The sequence below is a fragment of the Sinocyclocheilus rhinocerous genome, unplaced genomic scaffold, assembly GCF_001515625.1.
Source record: "Sinocyclocheilus rhinocerous isolate Xijiao unplaced genomic scaffold, SAMN03320098_v1.1 scaffold1041, whole genome shotgun sequence".
NCBI lineage: Eukaryota > Metazoa > Chordata > Actinopteri > Cypriniformes > Cyprinidae > Sinocyclocheilus > Sinocyclocheilus rhinocerous.
In genome coordinates this window covers 63598-90389 of record NW_015637595.1, presented here as the reverse complement: position 1 = coordinate 90389, position 26792 = coordinate 63598, and the positions used below count along the sequence as shown (strand labels likewise).

Here is a 26792-nt window from a genome sequence, read left to right as displayed (position 1 = left end):
AGAAAACAAGCGCGTCTGATTTCGCTCCCTTGGTGACGTGGCAAAGCGATCTCATTACAATATTACCGCCCCTTAATCTGTACGTTTACACCCACGGCTCAGGTACGAGCTGTAATGGCGCAGCTCTGTTCTGGAAAAGGGGGCGGGGAGCGGCAGCTCATTTGCATTTAAAGAGACAGGCACGAAAAACAGCGTGTTTCTGCTTCCACTCAAAATAGGCATTTTCAAAATGAGACACACTTCACAGACACATTCTGGGTACACCAGAGACTTATATTACATATTGTAGAAAGGGGCATAATATGTCTCCTTTAAATTCGACGGACATTCGAAATTCAAATTTTTTTTTTTGACAGCCCTGTTAGACACATGTTTGAGAGGAAGATTTGAAAAGCAGCGGTCGCCGTCATGTTTTCTCGCTCACTGGTTTCTTCCAGGACAAGAACGCCCGTCCTCTGGCTCTATCGGGACATGTTGGGTTCGACAGTCTGCCGGATCAACTCGTCAACAAGTCCACTAGTCAGGGATTCTGCTTCAACATCTTGTGCATCGGTAAGTTAGAGACTCAAACACAGCAATGCTGCAGATGCTGATATTTACAGCGGCATGCGAAAGTTGCAGAATCTGTGAAAATGTGAATAATTTTAACAAAATAAGAGAGGTCATACAAAATGCATGTTATTTTGCATTCATGTTATGCATGTCCTGAGTAAGATATTTTACATAAAAGATGTTTACATTTAAAAATAATACAAAATAGCTGAAATTATTCAAAAAACCCCATTCAAAAGTTCTTAATACTGTGTGTCTGATCCACTACTGTTTTTTGTGTTTAGTGATAGTTCATGAGTCCCTTGTTTGTTCTGAACAGTTAAACAGTCTGCTGTTCTTCAGAAAAACCCCCCAGCTCCTGCAGATTCTTCAGTTTTCAAGCATCTTCTGCATATTTGAACCCTTTCCAGCAGTGACTGTATGATTTTGAGATCCAACATTTCACACTGAGGACAACTGAGGGACTCGAACACGACTATTAAAAAAGGTTCAGACATTCACTGATGCTCCTGAAGGAAACACGACGCATTGAGGCGGGGCGTGAAAACTTTTGAACAGAATGGAGATGTCCAAATTTTTCTTATTTTGTTGAAATATAATTTTTTTTCCCCACTTAGTACTGCCCTTCGGAAGCAACAGAAGATACTTGCATGTTTCCCGGAAAACAAATTAAGTACAATTTACCTTGATCTTCAAATTTCAAAAAGTTTTCACGCCCCGGCTCTTAATGCGTCGTGTTTCCTTCAGGAGCATCAGTGAATGTCTGAACCTTTTTTAATAGTTGTGTTTGAGTCCCTCAGTGTGAAAAGATGAATCTCAAAATCATACTGTCACTGTTGGAGAGGGTTCAAATATGCAGAAGATGCTGGAAAACTGAAGAATCTGTGATATCAGTGAGATAACAGTGCAGCAGATACTGACATAAACTGATCTAAATATCAGTCGTCTCTATATCTCCAGTAATCTGTCTCAGTACGATGAGATTGAAATGCTCCAAACATATAATGCAGTGATTGAGAGCTGAAGAAATAAAGGCTCCTCAGAAGATGTGAGATGTTCTGGAGGCTTGTGAAGATCATTCCTCCGCTGAGGAACAGTGAAAGTAAAGCTTCTGGAAACAAACGCTCCTCAAAAGATCCTGAGGATCAGATTTGAGACTCTAAAACATGATTGATGGAGAATCAAGTAAAGCTGAGCTGCTTCAGTCCAGTGAGTGTTCATCTGGAGATATTACTGCAGTTATTCTGATGCTTACTTGATCAAAATCAGTCAAGATTTGACACGAGAAGCGTTTCTACAATTACACTAAAAGAGCTTTTACTGGATTAAACACTAAACTCTCAATCAGACAAAAGTAGACGTGAGGAGATTGAGTGTGAAACAAGTTTAACAGCAAAGTTTGATCATTTAGAGCTTTAGAAATTATGGTTTATTATAGAGTTAATAAGTACAGTGTCTTGCGTATGTGTACATGGAGTAAGTATATTGCACTTATTCCTCCAGGAGAAACTGGGATCGGTAAATCCACGCTGATGGACACTCTTTTCAACACCAATTTTGAGAATTTCGAGTCGTCCCATTTTGAGCCGAAGGTGAAGTTGCGAGCGCAGACGTACGATCTTCAGGAGAGCAACGTTCGTCTGAAGCTCACCGTGGTTAATACTGTCGGCTTCGGCGATCAGATGAACAAACAACAGAGGTCCGTTCTGATCATTTACTGATTTAACATCCAGTGCTGTTCACTGTTAAAGGTTTGGAGTAGAGTTGAGTTTGTTTCTTCGTCAGATTTGGAGGAATGTAGCATTGCATCAGTGTCTCAGCAGTGAATGGGTGCCGTCAGAATGAGTTAAAAACGTCTTAATGCTGATAAAAAAAGAAAACAAATAGATAAAATAGAATTAGAATAGAGAGTGCTAGAGTTAGAGGGTCAAATAAAGATGAAAGAGCGGTGTATTTTTAAGCGGGTTATTCAATATAATATTAATATTGCAAAGGTCCTAAAAAGTCTCAATTATAGAAAATTAAGGTCTTAAGTCAGGTAAAAAAAAAAAAAATTCATAAAGTCATGACATTACAGTTCAAAAAATGAATATATTCCTCAGTATTTTTTTGTTTTCTAATATAAATATCTAAACATCCTTACTGGAGAAGCAAATATGCACATTAAATCATATGGAGAAGCATACGAAATCTTGTTTTGTGGGAAATCGAACAAAAATAAGTGAGTTTATGATCAAAACAAGAACAAATATCTGTCGATGCCGAATAAAAACTAGTTTCTCTTTGAATTAAGTTGATTTTTCGGAACCTATTTGCAGATATGTGTTCTTGTTTTAATCATAAACTCACTTCATTTTGATCTATTTCTTCACGTGTTCATTTTGCATCTCAAGTATCTTGATTTAATAATCGTTAGACGTTTGCACTGGAAGACAAGACACAAATACTGCATTATTTTGCAGTGTGATCAGAAGATGCAATAAAAGTTATTTCCATATTCTAGTGTTCGGGAGCAGAGACATTCACACCTCAAGCTATTGTTTTGGAAAAATTAATTTAAAAGCAATAGAAATCTGTTGGAAGTTGCGTTTTTAATCTAAAAAGTTGGTTATACACTAGCAGTCAAACGTTTTTGAACGGTAAGATTTTTAATGTTTTTAAAGAAGTCTCTTCTGCTCAGCAAGCCTGCATTTATTTGATCAGAAATGCAGCAAAAACAGTAAAATTGTGAAATATTATTATGATTTAAAATATCCATTTTCTATGTGAATATCTGTTAAACTGTAATGTATTTCTGTGATGCGCAGCTGTATTTTCAGCATCATTACTGCAGTCTTCAGTGTCACATGATCTTCAGAAATCATTCTAATATGCTGATTTGCTACTCGAGAAACATTTATTATTATTATTATTATTATTAGCAATACTTAAAACAGCTGAGTAATTTTTTTCAGGATTCTTTGATGAATAAAAAGATCCAAAGATTGATCTGAAATAAAAACCGTTCGTAACATTATACACGGACTATACCATTCAAAAGCTTGGTGTCAGTATAATTAATAATTATTATTTTTTTGGGAAAGAAATTATAAACATTTATCTTATTTCAGGTATAAAAATTAATTAATTTTAGTTTCAGATTTACTTTGTTATTTTAGTGCATGAATGAAAATGAGAAATGTTGGCTTGGCAACTAGTTGAAATTTATTTATTCGTTTAATTTAAGTTAATAATGCTAATTTTATTTCAGGTGTCAAAAATGTGTTTTAATTTTCGGTTTTGTACAACTCTAATAACCCTGATTATGGCATTTAACTTATCACAGAATATGGGTTTTATTTTGCTATGCAAAGCTCACAGGAAATAAAGCATGCACTGACTACAAATATAATCAGTTATTAATATTCAATCGATTCTCTTGTCTTTGATTACAGCAGCCATTCTATGGGCTTTACGTGTGTTGTACCTAATTTCTCCTAATTTATTCCCAAACCTGAGAGTCTTTCATCATCTTGGATTCAGGAATTATAGGCTGGGAATAACGAGTGCAGGCTTTGCATGAAATTATGCTGCACAATCGGCAGGATTTGTTGCATCATCACAAATAAAACGATTAGCTTTACACTCCACAACATCATTAATGCCATTTTAATAATAGTTTGAATCAAGGCTGAAGATTAATTTTGACTGTTGTTGTTATATTGACTCATTCGCTGAATCGCAGATGATTACGTCGGACTCAAAAGGAGTCATTAGTGTGTCATTTGCACATTTTGGAAGCAGTGTTAATCTAGAACTAGATAAAAGAGTTCGGCAAGACAAACTTTAGGTTGGCTTGAGAAAGCCTAGCCTGAAAGTTTAAAGCAGTTTTGAAAGCCTGAAGTTTGAAAATTTAGATAGATTAGATAGATGTTGATAACATGTTTCTAGCATGCTTAGCATTATTGGCCTGTCACTAGCGTATTGCTGGCATGATTAGCAAGTAACTAGCATGTTCCTAGCATGATTAACAAGTTACTAGCATGATTAGCATGTTACTATGCATGTTTCTAGCATGATTAGCAAGTCACTAGCATGTTGCTAGCATGTTTCTAGCATGATTAACACATGTTACTAGCATGTTGTTCGCATGATTAGCAAGTGACTAGCATGGTTTTTAACATGATTAGCAAGTTACTAGCATGTTTCTAGCATGATTAGCAAGAAACTAGCATGTTGCTAGCATGTATAGCAAGTTACTAGCATGTTTCTAGCATGATTAGCAAGTTGCTAGCATGTTTCTAGCATGATTAACACGTTACTAGCATGTTGTTAGCATGATTAGCAAGTGACTAGCATGGTTTTTAACATGATTAGCAAGTCACTAGCATGTTGCTAGCATGTTTCTAGCATGATTAGCAAGAAACTAGCATGTTGCTAGCATGATTAGCATGCTACTAGCATGTTGGTATGTTTCTAGCATGATTAGCATGTCGCTTAGATAGATAGATAGATAGATAGATATTAGAAATATTAGATTATTTTGAATGAGTTTGAATGGGTTAGAAATAGTACATAGAAGGCAAGTCTGATTGAGTCTAATGTGCTTCAGTGTGTTTAGATTTGAATTTTGACAGTTGGAGTTTGAATAGTCTTGGCTCATCTGAACATTCCGTCGATGTAAATCTATGGGATTTTTATGATTTTTAATCTTAATCTTTATGAAAACCATAAGTCGAATCAGTCTGAAAAGACAAAGCACACTAAGTCAGATCAGTCTGAAGAGCTGGGCTGAGTTTGGTGGTTCTAGCTTGAAAGCTCTAGGAGGAGTAGCATTCAGAAATGTAGTCTAAGAAGAATAATAATAAAAAGCTTAAATAGCAGATCAGTAGGTTGGCTTTCTCAGGCTAACCTAATAACGTGCACGATCATGCTCTTCCAGGGCCATCTTCCGTTCGCTGTGGTGGGCAGTACAGAGGAGGTGAGCATCGGGAACAAGATGGTGAAGGCGAGGCAGTATCCCTGGGGCGTTGTGCAGGGTGAGCCTTTATCAGACGCACATTCACTCTTATCATGAGTTATACGCGAGGGGTGTGACTCGGCACTGGTTTCACCATTCAATTAGATTACGATTATCATGTCAATGATTCGATTCAATTCAATGCATCACGATTAGGGTTGGGTACCGTTCACATTTTAACCGGTACGGTACCGGTATCGGTACCTTTTTTTCGGTACTTTACTCTCTGTGTAATTACAAAAACATTTATTTCAGTGAAAAAATAAGTCCAAAAGTCTCAATTTCAACATTTTGAACAATAGGGCTCTACAAACTTTTTTTTTTTTTTCCAGAAATTCTTTTTAATTTTTCTGAAAATCAAATATTCGTCCAAAATTGACGAATTCCGTGGCATTCCGCGCTATAGAGTAAATTACGTTTTTATGAATGGACTCCGCGATCCCGTCCACGTTTTCGTAGAAACCACATACGGCCCTAGAAATGTAACCACACTTCAGAACATTTCGGCTCGCCCTGTGTGTTGTTTGAACGAGTCTCTCTTTCTCTCTCCGTAGCGTATGCGCCCAGATGCGTTCTCAGCTACCGAAATATGGCACCGATTGATTTAACGTGAATCGGTACTCGGTAGTACCGACGTAATTCGGCCGGTACCCTTAAAAGTACCGAGTTCGGTACCCAACTCTAATCACGATTGTATCAAATTTATTTTGTGTATTTTTATTAAATTATATAAGCAGGCTACGTTTAACTCTTTCCCCGCCAAACACAGAACTTTCCGTGTTTTCGCTGTTGTACGCTAGGGGGCGCTATTACGCATCTCCTGAATGAGTCTAGAATCACTCGATCAAAAACACAGGCGAGGAAGACGCAGAAACCAGCGATCTCGTATGTATGCATATGAAAAATAATGCGATCGTCAACACTAACCGCGTATAAATGAAAACTGCCTAATGTTAGCGAGTGACGTGTGGATGCAGAAAGTGTGCAAGCTTTGGGAGTACGCCATCTACTGCAGCGTTGCTTTGATAATATTACTGAATATGATCCAGATTTATTAGAATTTGATAAAAATGCGATTTTCTCAAAATGTTGCTTTTTTTATGAAACCTACCTACATTCAAGTGTTGATTAAAAACAATGCTTGACGCTAGAATAAAACAGATTTTCTTGTTTGAAAGTAGAGGGTCTGATCTTTATTTTGATGTATTGCATGTTCAGATATTCATACAATAAAATATTCTGGGGGCCGTGAAATTTTAGTGGGAATCAGCAAAAACGCAGACGGGGAAACGGTTAAAAATAATTACAAATTAATAATAAATCGAAACGATTCTTAAGAATTTAACCAAATAAATACAAGTGTTTTTTCTTTTTTCCTGAGCATTATTACAGTGGCAGCTTTAACAGACTAATGCACAGATCTATTTCCACAGATCAGATGTTTTTATGCTTTTTTAAAGTTGTTTCTTATTCTAAAAGAAGAGCATTTATTTAAAATAGAAATCTTTTCTAACAATATACGCTACCGTTCAAAAGTTTGGGGTCAGTACATTTGTGTTCTTTCTTTTTTTTGAAAGAAATTAAAACTTTTATTCAGCAAGGACGTGTTAAATTGTTAAGAAGTGATAGCAAAGATTTATTTTGTTTGAAAAGATTTATATTTATAAATTTATACTTTTTAACTTTTTATTCATCAAAGAATTCTGAAAAAAGTATCACAGTTTCCCAAAAAACACAACTGTTGATAATTCTAATAATAAATCAGCATATTAGAATGATTTCTGAAGATCATGTGACACTGAAGACTGGAGTAATGATGATGGAAATACAGCTTTGATCACAGAAATAAATTACAGTTTAAATTATATTAAAATAGAAACCATTATTTTATATTGTAATAACATTTTGCAAGATTACCGTTTTTTTCTGTATTTTTGATCAAATAAATGCAGCCTTGATGAGCACAAGAGACTACTTTAAAAAACATTACAAGTTTTACTGATCCCAAACTTTGGACCGGTAGTGTACATATATATATATATATTTGGCATGTCCGCGAACGGTCAATTAAAATTGCATGTGGTAATAGAAGCAAAACAGACATTTCTTGTTTTGATTTCGTAAATCCACTTCACTTCGGATATCATGTTTGATAACATTTTACAACTGTCAGTTTAACGAGGCAAATTTGCTATAAATATACATTTTTATATATTTCATATTTTAGTGTTTGTGAGCAAAGATATTCAAGATTTTTTTTATTTACTTTTTTGTCAAATAAATTAAAAACAAATTGAGATCTGTTGAAACTTCCTACTTATGTTTATTTTTGTTACTTTTTAATGTTACTTTGAACTTATGTTATTCTTATGTTTATTTTTGTTACTTTGAACTTATGTTATTCTTATATTTATTTTTGTTACTTTTTAATAAATGAAGGAAATAATCGAATAAAGTATGGGGTTAGGTTTGCTAGACCTGGTCTCAAACAGGTCTCGGGTGTGTTTGTGTGTGTTTCAGTGGAGAACGAGAACCACTGCGACTTCGTGAAGCTGCGCGAGATGCTGATCTGCGTGAACACGGAGGATCTGCGCGAGCAGACGCACACGCGGCACTACGAGCTCTACAGACGCTGCAAGCTGGAGGAGATGGGCTTCAGAGACACCGACCCCGAGTGCAAGCCCGTCAGGTGAGAGCTCGTTAACCACAGCTGCTCGTTAGCTGCTCTGGAGACGGGAGCATGGGAACTGTTTACTTAACCTCGCTCACACAGACATTCCTCAGATTTCTGCTCGGCTTCTCAAAACAGAGAAAGAATGGAATCTCGGCTAATAACGAGACCCTTCAGAGCCGCACTCATTCAGAGAAGGAGAGTCTGAAACATGCAGTCTGACCGCATTTAAAGCTATTAAGTCTTAATATGTGACCCTGGAGCACAAAACCAGTCTTAAACGTCAATTTTGTGAAATTGAGATGTATGCATCATCTAAAAGCTGAATAAATAAGCTTTCCATTGATGTATGGTTTGTTAGGATAGGACAATATTTGAAAATCTGGAATCTGAGGGTGCAAAAAAATCTAAATATTGAGAAAATCTTCTTTAAAGTTGTTCAAATGAAGTTCTTAGCAAGGGTCACATATTAAGACTTGGACATTATACGCAGTTATTATAGTAAACTAAAAAAAAAAAACATTTTCGGTACTTGAAATAAAAAATGTTAACTGAAATAAAAAATTAAAGAATATATTTTATATATAAAAATATATTTTTTTTATGCATTTCTCATTTTCTTTCAGTTTAACTTGATGTACTAAAATAACTAAAACTTAAATAAAAATGAATTGAAAAAAAATGAATAAAAGTGACGAAAGCACGCAACAGAGATTAAAAATGTAACTTAAAATTAAAAAAACTGAAAATATAAAATTAAAACTAATTCAAAATAGTATTAAAACTATTAGTATTATAAGCCTTAAATATTTTAAATGGTGTAGCAAAAGTTTTAATTATCAAAACAGGAATATGATTAATAAACTTGAAGAAAATGCTTTGAATGAAACGAGTGTGAGCGCAGCACATTTAAAGTCAGAACGCGGCACTTTTCATTACTTGGAAATAAAATATATAAAATATAAAAATATATTTTATAATGCATTTCTCATTTTCTATTTTCTCTCAGTTTAACTTGATGTACCAAAATAACTAAAACTGACACAAAAAATTATAAAAACTAAATAAACATTAAAAAAAAAACTAAACTAAAAGTGACAAAAACACAACAAAATGACAAAAAAATTTTAACTTAAAATTCAAACTGAAAATTCAGACTAATTCAAAATGTTAATAAAAACTGCAACAGTATCTCAATACTACAATAATATTGATTCCACAGGTTTGTGCTTTTCATTTTTTTTTTTCATTTATGCGAAGCTATTCCTTATGATCTACTGTTGATAAATATCCTAACAAACCATACATCAATGGAAAGATTATTTATTCAGATTTCAGCCGATGCATACATCTCAATTTAATAAAAAAATTGACATTGTAAGATGCATGTTTTATCTCCCTCATTTTTTGAATGCGCTGCTGAAACAAGTAAAGCATATTAATAAAATTTTAATAATCAAAAAGCATGTCTAATCAATCAAATTCATAAAAACTAATTATTTTTTTAAACAATAATAGTGCCTTTTTTTTTCTTTTTTTTTTATTCTGTGCTGTGTATTTTAATCTTTCTTTTCTTTTAATCAAATGAAAATTAAACACCCTTTCTTTTTTGTGTGTGCTGCACAACAGAGGTTTACTGTTCAAATTAAAACATGTAAGAACGATGTGTGATTATTCTTTAGAAAATAAAGCTTTAAAGTTTAATTTAAAAGGTTAATTGTAAGATACAAAAGTTGTAATCAATTTATTGTAAATAATAGTAGGAGTAGTTACATTAAGACGTACATTTTAGGCCTGCTGTAAAATATTCATTTATTTCTGTCACAATTTGTTCAAGTTAAATCAAACTTTTATTTTGACGGGTTGCTGTGAGCAACGAGGGCAAACATTTAGCATTTTAATCAGTTAGTATTGTCTTTAATAGCATCATCTTTTATAACATGGGATTTCGACCAAATATATTCAATCTTGATTTTTGTAAAATGTTGCAACAAGATGTTATATATATATATATATTTTTTTTTTTTTGGTGAAATATTAGTTTCTCTGACATATGGGTCAAAGACGTTAAGATGTCCGCATCAAAAGAAATTTACAAAAGTGATTTTATGTCGATAGAAAGCACATTGAATGCCTACTTTTAAGGTTTCAAATAAGTTTTTGGAGAAAATGTTACAATTTGGTTGAAATAATGTTACATTGTCATTCAGTGTAACACTTATAGTTATGTAAAAATTCAAACAACATGCTTATTCTGACGTGTACATATTAAAATATATAAAATAATAAGTGTGCATATTAAATTTTATTGTATTTTAAATGAGTAAAAAATTCTTACCGACAAACGGGCGAAACCTAGGATAGAGGCACATTTAAAAAATGTAAAATTACAACTAATTAGTGTTAGTAATTAGTCGTTTAATATGTCATAAATTGATTTTTGTTTGTTGTAAATATGCCTGATGAGATTGTTACACTGAATGACATTTTAGTGGCTCTCTTCTGTAAATTTTTGTTTGTTGTAAATATGCCTGATGAGATTGTTACACTGAATGACATTTTAGAGGGTCTCTTCTGTAAATCAGGGAGAAATGTATGATATTTATTTTTTGCTTAGAAAAACACAAACAAAATTGAAATTAAATTAAACAGAAATCTTTTTACATTTTTTGGGGAAAGAACAACAATTTAAAGCAGTATTACACTTATTGTTTTTATGCTTAAACCCTTTTCGACTTTGACCCATATAAGGTAATAAAACTACAAACGGGCATGTAAGCAAATATCTTGCATGCATACCATGCAGTCTTCTCAGCTGTCTGCATGCGTGTGTACAGTAAACTCTGTGTGTGTGCTCCAGCTGCAGGGCAAGTTCGAGCAGCTGAAGCGAATGCATGCGGAAGAGAAGAGCAAGCTGGAGGAGAAGCGCCGGAGTCTGGAGGAGGAGATGAGCATCTTCAGCAAGCGCAGAGCTGCCAGCGAGCTCCTGCAGGCGCAGGCCTTCAACACCAGCTCCAACAATAAGAAGGACAAAGACCGCAAGAAGTGAGTTCCTCCCAAACACTGCACACAACAGCAGACATGGCAGCTTACTGTATATTACCAGTGTCTAACAAAGTGAGAAAGCAGGGGTCGGAAGTTATAATGAATGCAAATTAAATATCACATATTTAGAGAGGATAATAAACTGGTGAGTAAAATATAAACAATAGAATTATATATAATGATATATAAAAACATAGGCCTACAAATTTTACTAATACTAATATTTTACTGTCTTTTAACAATTAACCAATCAACATATGAAACGTTTGTGTTGTTTATCAGAGATGACAAGAAATAGTTAATTGGTATCATCTATAGATCCTGCTCAGTATTTACATGGTCAGATGTAAAATTGAATTATATTGACAACTTCCAGCAAAATGAAAATGAAGGGAATGTAGTTTATTATAAATAAAAATGTAATATTATAATATTTATTATAAATAAAAATGCAATATTTAATAAATAAAATATTAAATTTAATTTATTATACATAAAATTAAATATATGATAAACTGGTGAGTAAAATATTAAACCATAATTAATTTTATGGTTAAATAATTTAAATGATGATGATGATAAATTTCCTCAGTTGGGATGATTAAGCTTTGTCCTCATAAATAAAATATAATACATAATTTTTATATTACCAACTTCCAACAAAATGAAAAGGAAGAGAATTAGGTCAACCTATTTATTATAAATGAAAATTAAATATTGTAATATTTATTATAAATAAAAATGCAATATTTAATAAATAGAATATAATTAAATATTAAATGTAATTTATTATTAATTAAAATTTAAAAATACGATGAACTGGTAATAGATAAACAATAAAATTATTAATAATAACAATAATAATAATAAATAAACTTAATAATAATAATTAATTTCCTCAGTGGTGATTATCAATTTGGCATGAAGCTTAATCCTCATAAGCCTCATAATCTTAAAATGCATAATTTTTGTGCAAGACTGCCTTTTTAAAATATATGTCTACATATTTTAAAACTAATATGTTTTGCCCTTTTTATTTGCTTATCAGTTAACCAACTTACAGTACTTTTGTCATTTTTATTGGAGCTCTTGATAATTATTTTATTTTATTTTTTAAATTAGGATGAACAAATTGAGCAAGCTGTCAAGAAATTGCTAATCGTATCATCTGTAAAAATCCTGATCAGATTCTAATGAATTCTGCTTAATATTTACATATTCATTGTATAAAACTGACAGAAATCACAGATCATTAGTAAATGCGTGTCACGGTGAAAGTGATTATGGGAGTTTTTGCTCATCGTGTCGCTGTTTGTGTTCTCACAGCTGATGTTTGTCGTTCTTCAGCTCTGGGTTCATGTGAAGGCGAGGCAGAAACACACAGCAGTGTTAGAAATCTACATCGCACCAGCATTACGGTACTGAATCACGGACACCTTTGAAGAACAGCACACCACTTCACTTTGGGGCCTAAAAACAAATCATTTCTTATGAGCACGATGCAGATGTTTATCACAGAATATGCTCGTTTGAGAACATGTTAATCTACTATTTTTACTGGTAAGCGTATGATTATTCTGCTGGGGACTTGTGTTTTTATGGTTGTGGGGGGCTAAAAACATTAATCAGAAATATACTATAGTAGTTTACCACAAATATGTTTACCTTATTGCATTTATTTTCCACATTTTATACTCATGTATTTAAACAGTGTTATTTCGGGTGTCATATTATATATAATAAAGGACATTTTATAAATATAACAAGAATGAGTAGAATTCAGTTACTTAATTGAATTATATTAAATTAATGACATTTTATATATATATATAAATATGAAGTATTTTAATTATTCCGATATTAAATATTCATATAGTAGAATTCCTGAAACTTTTAGAATCACAAAATGAATTATGGTTTAATATATCATTAAATAATGTTGAAAACAAACTTTGTCATGATAACAGCAGAAATGCCAAATGTGTCTTGCTAAGAAAATATATATATATATATATATATACAGCCTGACAAACCTGCATTTGAAACTAGATTATTTCCGTAAAAATTGCTTCGTGAGTTTATGAAAACGGGATAAATTAAATCATAAAAATGTTCAAAATAACTTTAAAATAAAACTCAAAATTAAACAATTGATTAAAGTTTTTTTTTAACTTGCATGGCATGCAAATGTGTTGTTAAATTGTTGAAATATTAACTTAAAAGTACATATTTAACCCACATGAAAAAATACTAGTCATTTATAGTAAATAGTGTTTTTGAACCATACTATAGTAAAGTGTGTTATACTGTATATATTACAGTATTTACAACACGTTGTTAATGAATGCTACAGCATAATGTAGTATTAACTATAGTGAACTGATAAACTGTAATAAATACTGTAGTATACTTTAGATTTTACTACAGTAATCTGTAGTATAATATACCCTATAGTTGTATTATAGTATTGGGTAAAGTCATTTGTTTATATTACTATAGTTGTATTATTACCACAGCAACTATAGAATTACCACAACAAATTAATTCAAGTACTTTACTTTACTATAGTATGGTTCAAAAACATTTACATTTAGTCATTTTGCAGACACTTTTTTTTCCAAAGTGACTTACAATTGGGGAATACACGAAGCGATTCTTCTTAAAGAGGCAAACAGTCAGAGGAAGTGCTCACAATACCAAGTTTCAGGCATTGTTTAAATAAGTACAAGCTAGAAAGGAAAGGAAGGAATAAGATTTTACTACAGTAATCTGTAGTATAATATACCCTATAGTTGTATTATAGTATTGGGTAAAGTCATTTGTTTATATTACTATAGTTGTATTATTACCACAGCAACTATAGAATTACCACAACAAATTAATTCAAGTACTTTACTATAGTATGGTTCAAAAACATTTACATTTAGTCATTTTGCAGACACTTTTTTTCCAAAGTGACTTACAATTGGGGAATACACGAAGCGATTCTTCTTAACGAGGCAAACAGTCAGAGGAAGTGCTCACAATACCAAGTTTCAGGCATTGTTTAAATAAGTACAAGCTAGAAAGGAAAGGAAGGAATAAATAAAGAGAAAGACAAAGTTTTGGTAGGAGAAGTCATGTGCCTGTATGATGGGACCCAGTGATGTAGTGTATATGGAGAAGAGGAGCGGTCCTAGAACTGAGCCCTGAGGAACCCCAGTGACCAGTTGATGTGCTTTGGATACCTCGCCTCCCTGAAAGACCTACCAGTGAGATAGGATTCAAACACTATGGTATTCACTATAAATTACTATAGTATACTATTACTATAGTATTTTTTCATGTGGGTTTTGGGGGTATATTTTCAATGATTGAAATATTAACTATGACTGAAATATTTTTGGGTTTCATCTGACAAAAAAAAGTTAGTGAATACCTCTCGTATGACTAGCGTTCAATCGCTGGATGGCGTCATGTGACCGTTATGGTCCTGAAAAGAGCGCAAATTCTGACTGGACAGGTTTGAGGTAAAGTTATTATAGCTGATACGGTACTTCAGAAAGCAGACGAGATGAGTACGTTATGAAAATGATGTCTTAATTAGCTCATCTGTTTATAAGTTTGTGTTTGGAGCTGTTATATCTCTTACACACGATGTGTTTTGATGTCATTAAGTGTTGAATTTCATTCAGTGAAACTACGAAACTAAATCATCCCAATCTGCTCGATTAACGCACAAACTGTGGTCAACATAACCCAAACCAGCAGCTCTCTACTAGTCTCTTCTAATGGGTCTCCGACAGCAGCGAAAACAAATCATGTTAATTCAGTTCAATTCATTTCACGTTTATTTGCATAGCGCTTTTCACGATACAAATCGCCGCAAAGCATCTTCACAGAAAATTAAAGTTTTAATCAGCAGTTTATCAGTGGTGAATTGATAAAAGCAAATAATAAAATACAACTAACTAACTCAAAATCATTTATAGTTAGAATTATGAGCTTTTAAAAGGGACAAAACAGTTCCCAAATCGTGTTGTTGATGTCAAAAGTTGTTAAACCGAATAATAAAATCATACAAATTTTCAAAATAATTTAAAAATAATTCATTTTAAAAACATGTCACTAAATTCCAATAAAAACACAGTTTTGCATTAAGACAGGCAAAATGAATGAATGAATAAGACAAAAATTACCCTAATGATATGCACAAGGGGCGTGTTTTTATTTATTTATTTTTTTTTTTTTATTATTAATTAATAAATTTTTTAAATAAGCACCAACCATTGAACAGGAGTGTATCTAGTTTCAGTCTTGGTGTGAATGGACCATTGGTCTCCAATTTATTTCAATAAGTCTGAATACACCAAATACACAAAATAATGATCTTTAAAATAGCATCATATGAACCCTTTAAAACTAAAAACACATACCTTGTATTTTCCTGAGATGTTTCTCTAGGCAGCATCATTGTGATGAGAAACTTGGCATTTCTCAGCTTGCATGATCAATCTCTCCTCGTCCGTATTTGATGACGAATATACTTTGCTCAAATGAGTTTTCAGTGTGGACGGATCAACTTTCTGAAATACAAACCAGTGACCAACAAAATGTAATTTCACTCATTGCTTGTCGCAGCTGGTTAGGACATAAACTCAGATTGATGTGGATGAGATACCTTCCATCGCTGCTGGACTATCATTGAATGATTTCCCAGGATTGTGGTCACTTCCCGTGTCCTGAGGGGAATTTCAAACAAGCCAATTTCCAGTTGTAGTGAACGGAATAACCTCGTTTGGTGTCGGAGCTCTTGGAATAATCGTCTGCATTTGCATTTAGATAGACAGTCGTTGACGGCCGTCTTGAGCGACTCTTCTCGGCGTTCAGCGGGGAAATTGTTTTTTTACTTCAGCCTGCTGCGGAAGATTTGAAATTTCCAATTACAAGACCGCACTCCATTCGGACACGAGATGTGACACTTCCAGGACTGAGCATGCGGAAAACACGGAGAGCAGGAGAAGAGAGATATAGCCGAGAAAGAAACAGACAGGTCACGATTCGATTAGAGCGAAAGTCTTGTATTGGACATGTTCATGTCTTCATACGGTACTAGAGCAAAGAACAGAGCTGAAATCACCAAGAGATGAGCAGAACCGCGTCACTAAACAGATGCTTTCTAATGACTCTAGCATGTATTGACTTTAGAGAAGTTCACTCAGAAATGAGCATGCTGAAAATGTGCTCAGCCTCAGGCCAAGGCCAAGAAAATTTGGAGAATTTTTAGAGAAATGTAGCATTGCATCAGAGTCTCAGCAGTGAATGGGTGCCGTCAGCTCCAGTTCATCAGTTAACATCTGGAGAAGACAATAGCTGAAACAAATCCAGCATTAAGACGATTTTAATTTGTCCATAATCCATAATAACGCTTCCTCCAGTGAAAAGGTGTTCTGGTGTGAATCAGGAGAGAAATCTGCACAGATCAAGCAGCGTTTAAACAGCTCTAAACAAATATGTGGCTGGATTTTGATGCGAGAGACAACAGCAGATGCACTTTTTCACTAAAAACAAACTCCAATAATCTTTATTTCCAACTTTGAAAAATCCTTTAATACAGTGGGTTGTGTATTTGTTGTTGCGTGCGGCGAGAGAGGATGACAATATAAATCTGTGTTGTCTGTTTATCATTTTCTCATTATTTTGCGTCGCAGTCTTTCATCACATACAGTTCCGGGCCAAACGCACGACTCGGATAAAACATTTAATTTACTGTGGTGCTGTTGATTCCTGTAGCTCAAACAAAGTCAAGAGCATGGGTTTGATTCCCGGGCAATGCATACAACTGATAAAACGTGTATCTTGAATGCAATGCAAGTCGCAAAACGTAGATTCAGTAGCGCTGCTGTATTTTACTACACATCACCGGATGAATGCAGACACTCGAGAACCTTTAATAGAACCAAACGTCATGATAATGATTCATTGTTTTCAATGAAAGCAGCTGCTTCTCTGCAGACTGACCTCTGTGTTAAACAGCACTAGTCCAATTAGTAATCAGTCCAACAGTAATGAATCCAATTAGTGGTTACAATGAGTGGAATTGATTCTTATTACGCTGTGGCTGGATAAATAATTGTTCTGCGAGATTCATTTAATGTGCATGAGACAAACTGCGCACAACTCATCAAATACAGCAGATTGCCACAGGGGTTCAGAGTATAATTTTTTATCCACATTAATTTCACACTTGTCTAGTACAAATATGTCACTTTGTTTCATAATTACAGTGTATATGTTTTTCGGCATTTACCTCAAAAGAATGGAAGTGAAATGTGACAGCAAGCCCCATAGGTGGGGTACATTGTAACATGACCATAACACAGCTTAAAATGTTATCTGATCCAATTTAAAAAAAATATATACAAACTGAAATATTTTGTCAATAAAATAAAATTATTAACTTTTTCAAATAAAATAATGGCGTTTTTTTTTTAAGAATTAAAAATAATCACATTTATTGTTTGACGATGAACACGTAACCATGCTGGCGTAAATAAAATAATAGCAGATTTGTCTTATTTTAAATGAATGCTAAAAACTGAGATGAAAAATTAACTTCAGCCAGAAATGTACTTTTACTTTGGTAAAATAAATATTAAGGGATATCTTCAAAAGGTTTTTGAATTTTGGCGCACTTTTTTTTTATAGTGTTGATATGGCAACTAGTAAATACCGTAAATTTGGTTATGCGAGCATGTGTGGAAATATTTAAACCACGTGTGTTACAACTAACCCCGCGATAGTTTGTGCCCCGCGCTCCCTTACAAGTTTTGTCAAAGTAACACAATAACAACTAACGCAAGTAGGCTAATAAAAGAAAGACTTATGCATGTAAATGACCTCCTCCGCTGGATCAAGCCTCCTTCTTTTTCTGAGGTAATCCAAAGCTTATTCCTCTCAGCGTGTCTTCTTCCAGAAACGAACAGTAGCTGAGATGAACTTGAAGAAAAGCCTCGCTGCTTTGTTTACGGAGGTGATGTTTACATGCCACGTGTCTCACTATTGTAATATCAAAAGCGTGATCACATTAGAGATAATTAGCTCAGATGGGAAAGACTGTACATCGTGTTGGTTTCATACGGATTACTTTATCACAGAATATTTGTTTTTCGACACGACTTACTTCGTTTACAAGTAGACATGCCAAGCTTTCTATAGATATATCTCTCTCATGTCTGTGTGTCAAGTATTCGCTGAGTTTGTTCATTTTTGTGACGCGTTTCTAAATGAAGATCACGGAGACCGAAGCGGCAGACAGTGCACCCTGTTTGTTTTCTTTATTTTACAAAAGCACAACGTTTTGTTGTTATTATGAGTGTATACAAATAAAAGTAGACCCTTTACAGATTTGATTGATGTATTGCTCTTATCTGTACGAACAAAAATGATGGAGTACTTTAAGTTCCTTTAGGGGTTATCAGAAAAAATGCCACAAAACGCGCCGGCGTGTTTGTCAACCCCAGGGGGGGTCAAAAAAAGTTCTGTTTTTGGCAAAAGACTTTTTAAACCGAAAGTGAAATGAATAAGCATCAGGCTGAAGAAAATATAAATTCACATCTGTACAGTACTTTACTAGTTACTTGAAAAAAGTAATCTGATTACGTAACTTGTAATGCGTTTCCGCCCAACACTGTATATGAATAACTCCACGAATCGTGGTTTTGAATCAAAGGCATTTATTGCTAAAATGTACTTGACAAACAAATTTACAAACCACATTATCATCATATTCAATATAAGACAATGTGTAAATGAAAACAATGTCAAATTCCAGAGAACAAGTGCTTGAGGAAATATTCCCCAACATCTCCACTCTAGCACCAATAGCATATAAATATGTCATCATATAGAGCATTTTCGTTCGATGCAGTCGTGTGAAAGTCCAACGTACGATCAGTTCATTCTGAAACACACGCTCTAAAGGAAACGTTAACGTGAATCATTCTGCCATTATTTAAGATGTTATTTCTAGCACAAAAACAAGATTTGCACTTCAGGAATTCTCCTTTTTGTGTTCGCCTGTGAAAATAACACCATGACGAGAGTAAATAATGACAGAATGATCATCTGAAGGTGAATTATTCCTCTTTTCAGAAGCAGGAACCGTGACCGTCCATCATCTCCAACATGGAGACCAACGTGTGCTTGTCTTTTGGCGAGCAAAACGGCACTTGTGCCGAAACTCAAAGTTAGAAAAAATGGCACCATGATCAAATCCATAATGATTTGATAAAAGAGCACGACATACAGACCATGAGATTAAAAACACTGTAGGAATCCATCCAAAGAAATAGAAACGAAGCCAGGAGTCACTTGTAGGAACGTTTGGATGAACCATCTTGTGCTTATGAAGATCCAGCGTCCAAAAACATTGACTTCAACGCTGAATAATGCGGAAACAATCCATGTGCTCATGACTCAATCCATGTGATGCTTTTCATCATCCGTAACCTCCACGGGTCCAGAAATGTGTCTCTCTGACCTTCAGATGCTTCTTTTGTGCTTCAGTCTGAGTACAAGCCTGCAGTGGAATGCCGTTTACCATGGAAGTCTGTTTCCGCCACTGAATAAAAAATAAAAAAGGTAATTGTGACTTTTTTCTCGCAATTGCAAGATATAAACTCACAATTGTGAGTTATAAAGTCAGACTTGCAAGAAAGAAAAAAAAGCCAGAATTGCAAGATGTAAACTTGCGAGAAAAAAAAGGTCAGAATTTCAGGGGAGGAAAAAAATCAGAATAGCGACATGTGAACTCACAATTCCAAGAAAAAAGTAAGAATTGTAAGATGTAAACTTGCAATTCCAAGAAAAATTTCATAATTGCGAGAAAAAATCAAAATAGCGAGAAAACGTCAGAATTGTGAGAAAAAAAGCCAGAACTGCGAGATGTATACTCGCAATTACGAGAAAAAAGTCAGAATTGCAAGAAAAAAGTCAGAATTGTGAGAAAAAAGTAAGAATTGTGAGATGTAAACTTGCAATTGCGAGAAAAATGTCATAATTGCAAGAAAAAATCTAAATAGCGAGATATGGACTCACGATTGCGAGAAAAAGTCAGAATTGCGAAAAGCATATTCGCAATTACGAGAAAAAAATCACAATTGCGAGAAAAATGTCATAATTGCGAGAAAAAGTCAAAATTGTGAGATGTATACTCGCAATTACGAGAAAAAGTCTGAATTGAAAGAAAAAAAGTCAGAATTGTGAGAAAAAAAATCAAAATAGCGAGATATGAACTCACGATTGCGAGAAAAAGTCTGAATTGTGAGATGTATATTCGCAATTACGAGAAAAAATCAGAATTGTCAGAAAAAAGTCCGAATTGTGAGGAAAAAAAAGCCAGAACTGCGAGATGTAAACTTGCAATTGCGAGAAAAATGTCAGAATTTTAGGAGAGGAAAAAAATCTAAATAGCGAGATATGAACTCACAATTGCGAGAAAAAGTCAGAATTACGAGATAAAAAGTCACAATTACCTTTTAATTTTTTATTCAGTGGCGGAAGCAGGCTTTCATAGTTTAGCGTCCGTGTGTTAAAAACAGCTGCACGTTTAAACGTTTATATTTGTAAATGGTGTCTAACGGCAAAATGCAATGCAACGGCATCAGTCTGGAGCATTTGCACATAAACTAACAATTAAAAACAGTGCAAACAGAACACGTCCAGTTTTAGCGGCCCGTAATCTGGACGTCTCTGGACTGATTTCACACGCAAGAACACGCCAGCGGACCTGCGTCAGGAGAGACGGCATATTTAATTTGACACCAATGAACATTGTCACTTAGATTTATTAAAAAATACAAATAATCCAGACAAATTTTGATGTTGCAGAGAAAGCCTCTGAAAGTTTGAAGTAGTTGTAAAAGAGGCCGTCTTAACATCTGGGCCCGTATTCACAAAACATTTGATCTTACCACTAATGTGTGCAAATAAATGCAGCGTGTTACTGAAATGTTTCTGCTCCGAGGCAGATTGCTGGAAACAGCTATTTCAGGATAGTTTGTGGCTTGGTCTCAGTGACTTAGGACTCCTCTTCACTGCTCCTAACCTTTCACAGATTCAGGAGCTAGTTTTAGCGCTGACACGCTTTGTGAAATACTCTTAGAGCAAAAATGTAGGAGTCCTGAATTTAAGCACGACTGTTATTTTTAAGATTATCTCCTAAATCGGCGAATTATGAGCTACTTTTAGCTTTAAGATGTTTTGTGAACACAGGCCCAGATCCATCAGTCTTCATCACTTCCTGTTTTCTGTAGAGTTTCTTTCAAAATGGCATGTTAATGTTTTGTCGGCTGAACAACAATCCCACAAAAGAGCAGCTCCTATCATATAACTGATGCAATTAAACGTGTGGTCTGTTCTGACTGAAGTCGTGAGTTTGTGATGCTGGCGTGCCGTTCATTCGTTCATATATATATATAACAAATGAATATAACTAAAAAAATTAAATTAAAATGAAATATATATATTTTGTTTTTTTCAGTTTTAGTTTTTTTTTTTCAGTTAGTAATTTTAGTGCTTCAACTTTTGCATTTCAGTTAACTGCCAATGCAACATTTCTAACATTTCTAATATTTATATTTTACTTTATTTTAAACTTTATTTCAATTAAAGTTGCCATGGCATGAAATCAAAATCGATAATTCTTTTTTTTTTTTTTTTTTTTTTTTTTGGAGCATTGCAGTGTTTATTATAAATTATTTATCTGTGCACATTATTCATTTTTGTAAAATTCGACAACGATCCAATCAATTCCTGAAAGACCAAATGAAACCCTGCCCTACTCTTTTTTTGTCTTCTTTGAGAAGCCATTTCACTCATATACATTTCATGCCCAATTTAACAAAAATGTGTTTAATATTTTAGATATAGTTAATGTTAGTAACCCTGGTGTGAAATGTCATCTTCTACGATCAGTTTTCTCTTTTTAGATCACAAAAGATCAACAGTTCTGAGAGCGTTATCGTTAAACGGTTTGATGTCTATAGCTATCAGAATAATAACACATCTGCATTAATTATGTTCGACAGAGCCGGAACGTGTTTGTGTGCTCGTGTAAAGTCTGTTTCTGAGCACATGGAAAATAGTTGATCGAACTGGAGTGTATCTGGAGCTCAACACAGCGACGCTCGGTAAACAAGAGACAAACAGTGTCAGTGAACCAGCATGCACATCCCATGATGCTCTAGGAGAGACAGCAGCGGCGGAGAAAGCCAATAAAATAAAACAAGTTTGTGCTTTCACTGTAAACGAACTTTCATTATAAACCACAGGCAGTGTGAGTGAATCTCAGCAAAACATATCCGGGTCATATTTCATTCCAAAATTACAAGAAAGAAAAATGAAATATGCTACTGGCCAAACGTTTGGAATAGTTCATATTTTTAATAGTCTCTTCTGCTCATGAAGGCTGCATTTATACTGTAAAAATAATGAAATATTATTATAATGTAAAACAGCTGTTTTCTATGTGAATATCTGTTAAACTGTAATTTATTTCTGTGATGCGCAGCTGTATTTTCAGCATCATTACTCCAGTCTTCAGCGTCACGTTATCCTTCAGAAATCAGATTAACTGTTTTTACTGTATTTTTGTGTTTGTAAAAATGTATATATATATATATAATTCTCACCGTAGTGACATTATTTTCACAATTACACACATTTAACCCTAAACTCTCATTGGTGTATTTCCTGTAATGCATTTTTTATATATATTTGAATGAGCATAAAAGCACTACTATACTAATACTAACATGCTGTATTAATATTTTACCATTTAAATAATATGTCATGATTTTTTTTTGCACTATAGTAATGAGCATCTATTGGGAAAATAATAAAAAATGATGCAAAAAAATAAAAATCTTAATGGTCCAACAAAATAGGCTTTAATTGCTTTATGCAAAATAGAATTAAGTTTGTTATTTTTACTTATTTAATGATTTTTCTCTCTCTTGGTTTTGGTGTGAAATATGCCACTCTTGGTTTTCAGGCTCTGCGAGATTCATCACTCCCTACATTCACATCTTGTCTTGTAAGCTATAAATAACATCCTCGTTGTGTCGTCATCATTCAGAGCTTCTGTCAGGATCTGCTGGAGATGAGCCGGATCTGTCTTGACGATGGCAGTAGAGATGCTGGTTTGGATCTTCTAGAAGCTCTCCACGAAGCTGCTGGGGAACAGGCCTGTTCGGCCGGTGCGCTGAAGAGTCCCTTTGAACCAGCCGTCTTCTCGTTTCTTGTGCACAAACACGACGTCTCCCTCCTTCAGCTCGATCTCTGCTTCGCTCTGCGGCGGGTACGGCACAACCACGCGGTACCTGACGGAAAGAGACCGAAAACTGCACTCAATGTGGTTAATAACAGGAGAAACATTCACACGGGACTGAATAAGCGTCTCAAGATGCATTACTCGAGCTTTCAAACCAAAAAAAAAAACTGAAAAAAAGTTTTTACAGAAGTCTCTTCTGCTGAGGTTGCATTAATTTGATTTAAAATACTGTAAAAATGTGAAATATTATTCCACTGTAAAGCAGCTGTTTTCTATGTGAATATCTGTTAAACTGTAATTTATTTCTGTGATCAAAGCTGTATTTTCAGCATCATTACTCCAGTCTTCAGTGTCACATGATCTTCAGAAATCATTCTTTTGTGGAAAATAGTAATACACTAATTTTGTACAATTAAAAAATAAAAAATGAATACTTCTATTAATCAGGGATGCATTAAATTGATGAAAAGTGACAGTAAAGGCATTTCTGAAGATCATGTGACACTGGAGACTGGAGTAATGATGCTGAAAATACAGCTGCGCATCACAGAAATACATTACAGTTTAACAGAGATTCACATAGAAAACAGCTGTTTTACATTACAATAATATTTCACAATTTTTACTGTATTTTTACGAATGCAGCCCTGGTAAGCAGAAGAAACTTATTTTATTTATTTTTTTAAATCCAAATCATGCCAGACTTTTGACTGGTAGTGTATAAATATGAAATATTTTCAAAAACTGAATGATAAAATAGGATTTATGAGTTAAATGATATATTTCAATACTAGTAAACGCACCAAACAGTCCACAAGAGGGCGCAACAGATAAATACAAATCAAACTGCATCATGTTGTAATGCATTATTGTTCAAAGACAAACCTGGTGCTTAAAGTGCATTTACTGTACGTTTAAACTAAAATGCATAAAATTGCACAAATAAAAAAAGTTACTTTTTAAAATCTTTTTTGTCATTTTTTTCACTGCTTGCTACAACATCTTAAATTCATGCATTCAAATGTGCATTTAGATTTGAATTCTCCGCTTTAAGACAACCTCATGCATAATGCAGCGCAGTGATTGGATCATAAGAGTTCAATCTCATGAATAATACTGAGAAAAGCTCAGAAAACTGATGTGCAACCTGTACATATGTTAACATCTTAAAAAATATGTGTCTTAGGGTTTAATGACCTTTTAAATGCATGCATTCAAAAGTGCATTTAGATCTTGAATTGGATGAATATTGTAAGTTGTGATTTTATTTTGACAGCCCAGATCTGGAGATACTGACTCAGCAATCAATTACAGTTTAACAGATATTCACATCACATCAAATAAATGCAGCCTTGGTGAGCAGAAGAAAAAATATTCCAAATTATTCCAAACTATTGACCAGTAGAGTATGAATATTAAATATTGTCAAAATTTGAATGATTATATTTGAATTCTCATTACATATTTCAATACTAGCAAACACATCAAATTTTACACCATCAGTCCACAAGAGGGTGCAGCTACGGATAGATACAAACCAAACAGCACCATGCTGTAAAGCATTGTTCAAAAACACACCTGCTGCTTAAAGTGCATTGATTTTACTTTATTTATTTAACTAAAATGCATAAATTTGCATAGAAAAAGCTTGCTACATGTCTTAAATTCATGTGCATATGTGACCCTGGAGCACAAAACCAGTCATAAGGGTCAATTTTTTTAAATTGAGATTTATGCATCATCTGGAAGCTGAATAAATAAGCTTTCCATTGATGTATGGTTTGTTAGGAGAGGACAATATTTGGGAAAATTAAGTTTTGATATATTTACGGTAGGACATTTACAAAATATCTTCATGGAACATGATCTTTACTTAATATCCTAATGATTTTTGTCATAAAAGAAAAATGGATAATTTTGATCCATACAATGTATTGTTGGCTATTGCTACAAATATACCCCAGCGACTTAACACTGCTTTTGTGCTGCAGGGACACATGTTATAATAATAGACATAATGAGTGCTGTTGTTGTTTTCACTGATGTGCAACCTGTACATATATGTTAACATCTCAAAAAATGTGTTTTAGGGTTGCATGAGCCTTTAAATGCATGCATTGAAATGTGCATTTAGATCTTGAATCGGATGTTACCTCTCTCGGGACAGAGGCTTGGGCTCGGGCCGAACAGCGAGTGGCGAGGAGGAGCAGGGCTGTCGCGCCGGCGGAGACACGGAGAAGTTGAGTTCCAGAGATCCGGTCTTTCTGTGCAGCGGCTCCATTCCCATCGCACCCTGCATCTCGCTCTCGATGGGGCAGGATCCGGCTCGGCCGTGAGCGGACGGCTCGTGGGTCGGAGACACGGACGGAGGAGAGCGAGACTTCTTTTTGGCTGCGGCTCCGGAGAGAAGCTTGAGGAGACCGCTGCTCCTCTTCTCTTTCTGTGAGAAAACACACAGGAAGAGAGCCCTAAGACTTCAGCACAACACAGAATCCAGTCAGAAAAACACTGTTGGAGGAATAAATCAAACCCGCCAAAATAAAAGTTCAGTTTAACTTGAACAAATTATGACAGAAATATATTCCTATTGGACAGTAGAATGTACTTCTAATAATAATAATAATTAAATTAAAATCTCCCATGTTTTAATTTTATCAGCACTCTGTTTGGCAACTCTGGTTAAATTAAGTTTTAGTAATCAAAAGGCATGTCTAAATAACTGAAATCACAAGAATTACACAATTTATCAACAATTTATTAGGTTGAACAAAAATTACAATTTTAGGGCCCCATGAAATTTGTTTTATTTTTCCCCAAATTCTGTTTCTGTTCTGTTTTAATGTTACTATTTAGGTCTCATTATTTAATTCAATTTATTCCCAGTTAGTAATTTTATTGCTTCAACTTGCCATAGTTAAAATTTTACATTTTTAATTTTGTAGTTTTTCATCTTTCATTTGTATTTTATTTGATTTCACCGTTATTTCCATGAACAGTCATTATGAGTTTGCATTTGACTGTTTTTATTGATTGTGAGGAACACTGAATGTGTTTGTGTGCAGTGAGATGAGTAAACACATGTTGATATTTAGTCTAGAACTACAGTAAGATCATGTTCACACACAACGCTCTGCACTTACTCGTGATTTCTGTCACCATGGCAACACCAGAGCTGTCACTCAACACATGGAAACAAAGTAACTGCTGTTACT

The 26792-nt window shown here is 34.2% G+C and overlaps 2 protein-coding genes across 2 annotated transcripts in view; one reads left to right on the top strand and one right to left on the bottom strand.

Moving 5' to 3' along the window:
- Positions 1-12986, top strand: part of septin10 (septin 10) — a 14879-nt gene extending 1893 nt beyond the window's left edge. The window contains exons 2-8 of the mRNA XM_016564327.1: positions 438-552; positions 2056-2251; positions 5356-5570; positions 8072-8240; positions 8336-8438; positions 11002-11267; positions 12615-12986. Coding sequence (XP_016419813.1) covers positions 438-552; positions 2056-2251; positions 5356-5570; positions 8072-8240; positions 8336-8438; positions 11002-11267; positions 12615-12630 — 1080 coding nt within the window. The 3' untranslated portion in view covers positions 12631-12986. The remainder of the gene's footprint in view (positions 1-437; positions 553-2055; positions 2252-5355; positions 5571-8071; positions 8241-8335; positions 8439-11001; positions 11268-12614) is intronic.
- A 10387-nt stretch (positions 12987-23373) lies between these two features.
- LOC107749232 (SH3 domain-containing RING finger protein 3-like) overlaps positions 23374-26792 on the bottom strand; it is a 62953-nt gene continuing 59534 nt past the window's right edge. Inside the window, exon 11 of the mRNA XM_016564326.1 lies at positions 23374-23629. Within this exon, the coding sequence (XP_016419812.1) occupies positions 23461-23629 (169 nt within the window). The 3' untranslated portion in view covers positions 23374-23460. The remainder of the gene's footprint in view (positions 23630-26792) is intronic.